At 59.5% G+C, this 8,303-nt stretch overlaps 1 protein-coding gene across 2 annotated transcripts in view; it reads right to left on the bottom strand.

The window, feature by feature from the left end:
• Window positions 1-7,130: 7,130 nt before the first annotated feature.
• Window positions 7,131-8,303, bottom strand: part of TAFA5 (TAFA chemokine like family member 5) — a 280,241-nt gene continuing 279,068 nt past the window's right edge. Inside the window, exon 4 of one of the 2 annotated variants that reach the window (XM_032266257.1) lies at window positions 7,131-7,401. In XM_032266257.1, coding sequence (XP_032122148.1) covers window positions 7,204-7,401 — 198 coding nt within the window. In that variant the 3' untranslated portion in view covers window positions 7,131-7,203. The remainder of the gene's footprint in view (window positions 7,402-8,303) is intronic. The other variant, XM_032266255.1, reaches the window with a different exon arrangement.

The raw sequence follows: 8,303 nt of genomic DNA, 5'->3' as shown, positions 1-8,303 counted from the left end.
AATATGCCACCAGCCAAACAGGAAACGTCAGGACTGCCTTTGGGAGCAGGTGGTGAGTGCCAGGAAGAGCCCCTGCCCTGCCCGGTCAGCCCCCAGTGCCCACGGTGGAGAGTGTGTGGTGTGGGGTTTGGGGTGTGGGTTGTGAGGTGCAGAATGTGGGGTGCAGGGTGTGGGGTGTGGGGTGTGAAGTGCAGGTGTGGGGTGTGAGGTGTGGGGTGTAGTGTGGGGTGCAGGGTGTGGGGTGAAGGGTGTGGGGTGCAGGCATGGGGTGTGGGGTGCAGGATGTGGGGTGCAGTGTGGGGTGCAGGGTGTGGGGTGCAGGGTGTGGGGTGTGGGGTGTGGGGTGTGTGGTTCAGGTGTGGGGTGCAGGGTGTGGGGTGCAGGGTGTGGGTGTGGGGTGTGGGGTGCACTGTGGGGTGCGGGCTGTGGGTTGTGGGGTGTGGGGTGTGGGGTGCAGGGTGTGGGGTGCAGTGTGGGGTGCAAGGTGTGGGGTGTGGGGTGGGGTGTGGGGTGTGGGGTGCAGAGTGTGGGGTGCAGGGTGTGGGGTGTGGGGTGCAGGGTATGGGGTACGGGGCGTGGGGTGCAGGGTATGGGGTACGGGGCATGGGGTGCAGTGTGTGGGGTGTGAGGTGTGGGGTGCAGGTGTGGGGTGTGGGGTGCAGGGTGTGGGGTGTGGCATGCAGATGTGCAGAGTGGGGTGTAGGGTGCAGGGTGTGGGGTGCGGGGTGCAGGTGTGAGGTGTGGGGTGTGGGGTGCAGGGTGTGGGGTGTAGTGTGGGGTGCGAGGTGTGGGGTGCAGTGTGTGGTGCGGAGTGTGGGGTGCAGGGTCTGGGGTGCAGTGTGGGGTACCGTGTGGGTTGTGGTGTGCAGAGTGTGGGGTGCAGTGTGTGGTGCGGAGTGTGGGGTACAGGGTCTGGGGTGTAGTGCGGATTGCAAGGTGTGGGGTGCAGTGTGGGGTGTGGTGTGCAGTGTGAGGTGCAGGGTGTGGGGTGCAGTGTGGGGTGTGGGTATGGAGTGGGTACAGCAGCAGGACCTCCTGTGGGCTGGTGGCCTTGAGGCTGGGTAAGAGGAAGTGGCACACACCAGGAGCAGGCACCACCCCGGAAAATTCACCATCCAGGCCTGAGGCCTCCGGTGAATTCACTGGGGTGGCGCTGCTAGCAGGGGACACCTTTGTCCAGGGAGCGGAATGTGGACCACGGAGGCGCCTGGAGCCTCACACTGAGAACACACAGCCTCTCTGAGGCAGAGGCCCCACCCAGAGCCCGGCACCCCAGCGCCGACACACGCCCACCTCCAGGTGAGTCGGGCGAGGCAGAGACAGGACGCACTTGTCAGCGGGATTGAGTAAAAACAACATCCTGAGGAGAATATTTTTAACAGATCGTTCATTTGCCGAAATCCAGCAGCTGATAAATATTGAATTGCACGTCTCCACAAATACACCAATTATCTCCCCAAAAGCAGGAATTAGTGCTGCATAGCGGTGCATTAATAAATGTCATTCAGCTAATTGAATTTCTTGATTGACTAAAATATTCCCGATTCTGAAATTTAGTCAGACAACAGGGAGGTTTCCATGACGACAGCTCTTCCCGGGTGGCTAGGTGGGGAGCGGTTGTGGTCCCTGCTTCTGGGAGAACCCCAAGAGTTCCAGGGCTCCCCTCCAGTGAGCAGGGTGAGGGCAGGGTCACCCCGCTGGTGAGTGCTCCGTCGGGTGGGCGTTAGTGCTGGGGTGCCTGGACCCGGGGACACCTGGCCCCACTGTTCTCCGCCCATTGCTTCCAGCCTCTTCTCCTTAGAGACGTGGGGTGGCCTTCCCCACCCAGCCTCCCTGTCTCCTCGCCCAGTTCGGAGACCTCCAGAGTTCCCACCCCAGGCCTCCATGCCCCTGGCCCTGTGGTCCCGCAGCCTGGGTTCCCTGACCCACCCGCGGCTTTGGAAAGTCCCCCTCGCTCTTCATGAACAGAGCCCCCAGTGCGCCAAGGGCTGAGGAGGGCTGCTGAGGCCCGAGCCACTTCCTTCCCCAGCACCCAGCGCCCAGGAACCTCCCTCCCTCCCGCTACCCACCTCCACATAGCTGGAGCTCCGTCTTCTGGCACCCAGCACCTGCCGTTGTGCGTGAAATAGGGCGTTGAGGCCGTCCTGCCTGGGGACCGCTCGTCCGGGTCCTGTCCTTGTCAACCTGCCAACCTGTCCCTGTCCTCCTTTCTGGGATCTCATTTCTTCCGTTTTCCCTCTCGTCTGTCTTCCCGTGTTTCCATCTCCTGGCCCACTCTGCCAAGCCGCTAAACATGTTCATGTCTCTTCCACTTCAAAACCAATCACAGAAGCACATGGGAGCCTTCTTACTCCCACATCCCATGGACCTGCCGGAACCTCTCTCATTCTTCCCAGCCACGCTCCGTGGGAAAGCCATGTTCCCGTCCAGTCCCCTCCCCGTTGGCCACTCAGCCTCAGCCTAGAGCACCCAAGCTGGCATCTGTTCTTGCTAAGGCCACCGCCAGGCTCCTCGGATCCTCCGGGGAGCGCCTCCTTGTCCAAACTTCCCCACCTCAAGCGGAGAGGCCCTGTGAGGGGCCGGGTGGAGCCGTGAGCTGCTCTCACCCACTGGAAAGGAAGGGCAAAGGCAGACGGAAGGTGGAGATCGTGCATTCTGCTCCTGAGGATCATGCCTGTATTTGCTCTCGGCCTGCTTCAGCATCCCCGGAACGGACCGATTTGGCAGCATTCATGTGTCAGGGGTTGCTGAGCACCTGGTACGATCGGTGCCGGGGATCAGAGACGCTGCCTCCCTCCCTCCTGCGAGCACAAACTCGGACACCCCAGCATCGGGGAAGGGTTGGCAGCCTGCCCACCCTCCATGCTCCTGGGCTGTGTGCCCACCCTGCTGACAGCCTTTGTGGCCTGGAGTCCCACCCAGGTGAGGAGACCCCGGGGGCATTGTCTTGTGTTTTGATGAAGGGCTGGAGTTGTGCCATTAGTGACCCCGGGAAGCCGGCGCAGGTCCCCAAGTGTGACAGGGGACGCCCTCTCTTGCCTGCACACATGCAGCCCATTTGTCACCAGGAAGTGGACGCGCAGCTGATGTGGAAGTGGAATGTGGTCCATCTGGGGACGTGGGTTCTCCGGGCACGTTAGACGACTCCCAAAGTGCTATCGGGTCCAAATGTCCCAGAAAGCACCGACCTCTGGCTGACCGCTTGGCTGTGTGGCATCCCTCCGGGGAACGCAGCAACACCTCCAGGCCTGCCCCAGGAGACTTCCCTGCCCCGCAGGCCTGTTGGGTGCCCACCGCCCTCCTCTGTGCTTCACACAGCCTCTGACCCTCATGCTGCCCCCCGGGTTCCCCTCCTATGCCCCTTACAGCTGCAGCTTTCTCCAAACTCCGTGCCCTTGGCATCTGACAGTGCTGCCAGCCATGCCCACTTGCTCACAGCTGTGCTCCCCAAGTACACACATGGGCATTGGTGCAGCCAGCTTGAAAGCACCCCAAAAGCCGACTGGAGCATTCCGAGGGTGTTCACAGGTTCACGGGCCCCTTGGGGTTTCTGCCTCCATCCTGTTTGTTCTCCTCTTTAGATGGGAGAGGGAGGCTGTTTCTGGGCTCTGTGCACCAGGTGACGGCTTGGTGGCTTTTCCCGCTTTCTCTCTAGTGACCCTCCAAACCTCCCAGGATGGCACCACCAGGACGCCCCAGCTGCAGGCAGAGGGCTCGGGATCTTCACGCATCCCTGTTCTCCTAGAGCTCACGCCTTACAGATGAGAGCGGGGGCTGAGGCCTAGCCAGCACCCCCACGGCCTGGCAGCTGACAGTTAGACAGGAAGCCTGGCCCAGTCAGGCCTTGGGTCCGCCAAGGCCGAGTGACCCACGGATGCTCGCACCGATTCTTGTGAAGATGGGCAGGTTCTGAGCTGAAGGACGCACAGGCCAGCGGCTGGGGCCCGGGCCAAGTCATCATGGGCCCGTTCCGTGAAGACACACCGACCTCTCCATGGGAAGGGGCAGGCTCAGGCGCAGGAGGAGGAAGCCCAGCAGGAGAGCTGATGGGATGCCGTGCAGCCATTATGTGTGGCCCCCGTAAGGTACGGACTAGCCCAGGTGAGGGTTTCAGGCCCAGAAATCTCCGTGGAGAGCATCCCTGCTCCAGAAGTCACCACGGACAGTGTCGCTCTGAACTTGCCAAGGTATCTGTGGTCACCAGGCCCCCTGGGCGTGCTGGGAAATGGGTCTGGAGCCCGGGTGGACACCATTTCCATCTGAGACCTCAGCATCTCTCTGCTCCGACGTGCTCCACCCTGGGGATGCAGGAGCCTGCAGGAGCCAGAAGGGCTGTCGCCATGGTGCTCTCCCCACGTGCCTCCCAGCTCTGTGTGAGATTGTGGGGGCATGTGGCTTCAGGAGGTGCTTCAGGAGCAGACACCCTGCAGAGTCTGACAGGGCGCCAAGCCCCTTCCCTGCTCTGCTGAGACAGGCTTGGGCCTCATCTGCTACTGACCAAGGGAGGCAAGGAGCCAGGGGACGTGTGGGGTGTGCACCAGGGGTGCCCCTTGAGTTAGGAACGAATCCCGGGCAGAGCCTGGAGCCACGGTGTGTTTAATCTCAAAGCGGGGTGTCGGCAGGAGCAGCAGGCTGGTCCAGCGCTGGATCTGCGGTCTGTGCCAGGCGTCCTCCCGGGCATCCTGGAGACCTGCAGCTCCCGGCTGCGGCTGTGGTCTTCTCCCTCTGTCCTTGGGTCCCCCCGCAGCTGCCGACTGGATTAACCTTGAGGATGGACGGTGGTGGCCTGACTGCTGAGTGACAGCCAGGAAAGAGCAAATATTGACTCCTCACCTCAGGAAAGGGGCCAGCGTTCCTTTGCAGGCGCACGCTGACCTTGCTTCCACGGGAATCAATAGAAGCCTCTCGAGTCAATAAATCTTCCTGTTCCTTTCAACAGAAATCCATGCACCTCGCTGACGTCACCGCCCTGCAGTGCTGGGTGGGAGCAGGCCCAGGGCCTGTGCTGGTGATTAGAGGGTGGCTTCCCTCAAAGCTTCATCAGGCCCTCCTGACTGAGGTGCCTAAAGACACCTCCTGTTCGAGAGCACCGACAGCCCTCAAAGTATTCACAGCCCGCTGGGCCCACCCCTGCCTGCAGGAACAGCATGCCGAGAGAGCGATGGGAAAGCCACCCCCTGGCCCCTACACAGGACACAACCTCTCTTGTCTGCCAGGCAGGTGACTTGACCCAGCCTTTGAGGGAGCTCTGAGGAATAAGACACACCCTCACTGTGCAAGGCCAGCGGGTCCCCTCTCCTCCCTGGAAAGCTCCCCAGCTCCATCTGCAGAGCCCCCCCACCCCCCACAGCACAGCCCAGAAGCTGAAGACCAGAGGCCCCAGGATGCAGCGGGAGGGATAAAGGCCACTTGGGGGGTCCTGGGACCCAGAACAGCCTGGTGGAATTTGAGCGTCGCTAAGAAGGAAGTTGAGGAGCCCTGGCGTTCCTGGAGTGTGGGTGTGTGGTCCTTAAACGCATCCCACATATTTAGAAACAGCCCTTCCTCTCCCACCCCTGTCCGAGCAGCTCTAGGTCCTGCGGGCAGCCGCTTCCTCCCGTCAGTTCACTGAAAGCAGAGATCGATCTCCCGGCCATGCACCTCTGAAGCCCCCGGAGCTCCCATGGCTTTAACCAGGGGCTTGTGTGACTGGAACTCCTCCACGTACAGAGCTAGGTTTCCTGTCTCACCCAAATCTCATGTTGAGTTGTAATCCCCATAATCCCCACGCGTCAAGGGAGAGACCAGGTGGAGGTCGATGGATCATGGGTGGTTCCCCATGCAGTTCTCATGATACGGAGTGAGTTCTCACGAGAGCTGATGGTGTTATAAGGGGATCCTTCCCCTTCACTTCTCCATCCTGCCGCCCTGGAAGAAGGTGCCTGTTTCTCCTTCGCCTTTCACCATGATTGTAAGTTTCCTGAGGCCTCCCAGCCAGGCTGAACTGTGAGTCAATTAAACCTCTTTCCTTTATAAATTACTCAGTCTCGGGCAGTTCATGATAGCAGTGTGAAAACAGAACAATACAAGTGACAAAGGCAGGTGAGGCTCATGGGTCTTGGGGCGCACAGGGAGGCCGGGGCAGGACGGGCCTCTCCCATCTGTCCTCACACCCAGGCCCACAGCTCTGCAGGCAGCACTGGACTCCGGGAGGAGACGCAGAGATTCAGTCTTGGGGGTTGGAGGACAAACGTGTCACGCCCTTAAGACCTGGCTTTGTCCCCTTGCCATTCACTCACTCACTCACAGGCCTGCATGTGTTCAAACACCCAACAGAGTCCACCCTGGGTGCACCAGTGCCGTTCCCTGCCCAGAGCCTGCTCTGATTCTTCTGGGGAGATGGGTTGATTCCACGGGTCCCTGCCTTCCCCATCAGCACTTAGGCCCCTGTCCCTGGCTGAAGCTCACAGGCCAAGGCTATTTTACAGGGAAGTCCCTTCTAGACGGTGAAGGGGAAAGAGAGAAAAGGGATCCAGCAGGGAATGGAGAGAGGAGGGAGGAGGGCGCAGAGGTGGATGGGAGAGCAGTGCACCTGCTGTGCCAGGAGATGACTCAGGCGACCGTGAGTTTGCTGTTTTTGGTGGTGAAGGCTGTGCACGCTCCACCCTGGGGATACGGGAGCCTGCAGGACCCCCATGCCTGGGCTGCAGGCGTCCTGGGACAGCACTGCCGCAGGGACCTTCTGTGGTTCCTTGCGGCCCCCGCTTTCCCTTTTCCCATTCCCACCTCCTCCCAGCTCACAGGTGTGTGTCTCAGCCACTTTCCAAACCAAAACCCTCACGGTGAGCCAGGGACCCAGGCAGGGGTCTGGCAAGGCCCCCCACCCACCTCTCAGACTGTTGTCTCTAGAGACAGAACATGCACACCGGCATCGCATTGACTTTGGGAGCTGGCCATCACCCCAGAGTGCCCCACGCAGGACCAGCCTGGTGGGTGCTGACTCTGGGAACTTCCACACCTGGGAACCCCCTTGTACCTGGGTCTCAGCTCGTGGTGACAGTCCCCTTGGTTCCTCCCTGCCAGACCCGAGTCTTCCAGGGACAGCAACACACCTGAGGGACGTGGGCCCCACCAGCGTTGACCCAGCGCTCACCCACGCGTGTATCCAGATCTGCGAGCGGCGTATGTGCTGTGTGCACAGGTGCCGCAACCTCAGCTGACGGATTATGAACCTGAGAACCTGCGGATCCGAGCTCCTTGTCCAAGACCTATGCTCTCATTTCCTGATCCATTTCCAAAGGCATTGTCCCCTACGAAGGGCAAGACTTCAGCCAGACACCAGGAGGATCTGAGCTGCGGTCTTTGCCTTTCGCAGGAATCCAGTCTTGAAGTCTGAATGCGGCATGTGCAGAGGAACACGGGCTACGAGACAAGATGCAACAACGCACAAGAACCAGTCAGAAGACACCGTGGAAGGCAAGGCCCCATTGACCACAGCAACAAAAGAGATAAAATACCCAATAAATTTAGCAAGAAGTCGGCAGGACCCGCGGGAAGACAACTTCATGACATTCATGAAAAAAACAAAAATGGAAATTCACACGGCCAGGAAAACTTAGTATGGCAAAAATATCTATTCTTCTAAGTTAATCTGCAAATTGAAAGCAATCGCAATGAAAATACGAATGAGTTGCTTTCTCTGGGATTAGCTGAGGGGATTTTACCTTCATCGGGAAACGTAAAAGCAAAAAATACTCAGGAAAACTGAGGGGAAGGAGGCAGTGGCTGGCTCCAGCAGGGAGGCGTGATTGATGGGGCGTCAGCTGTGGTCCTGGAGTGGGGTGCTGGCGGACCGGACCGAGGCACAGGTAGGAAGCCCAGAAACAGCTGAGTCAGGGACGTCCTTTCTGGAAGTGTGACCACGACACAGTGGGGCAGGATGGCCAAGACGAGGCACAGCCTGGAGGACAGCCACACCTGGCGACCTGTGTGTGTACACGTGTATGCATGTGTGTGAGAACGCGTTTGAGGGGGGCACGTGTGTGCATGTGTGAGGACTCATGTGTGCATGCATGTCCATAGTGTGAGGACACGTGTGAGTATGCATTTATGTGTGTGTAAGAACATGTGTGTGTGCACGTGTGCATGTGTGCATGCAAGTCCATAGTGTGAGGACACGTGTGAGTATGCATTAATGTGTGTACGTGTAAGAACACGTGTGACTGTGCACATGTGTGCATGTGTGAGGACTCATGTGCACATGCATGTCCATAGTGCGAGGACACGTTTGAGTATGCATTAATGTGTGTGTGTAAAAACACGTG

Source organism: Sapajus apella, unplaced genomic scaffold (assembly GCF_009761245.1).
Source record: "Sapajus apella isolate SASKATOON/1434 unplaced genomic scaffold, GSC_monkey_1.0 scaffold156, whole genome shotgun sequence".
Lineage (NCBI taxonomy): Eukaryota > Metazoa > Chordata > Mammalia > Primates > Cebidae > Sapajus > Sapajus apella.
Note: the sequence above shows the minus strand (reverse complement) of the source record. Positions and strands in the feature narration are given on the sequence as shown.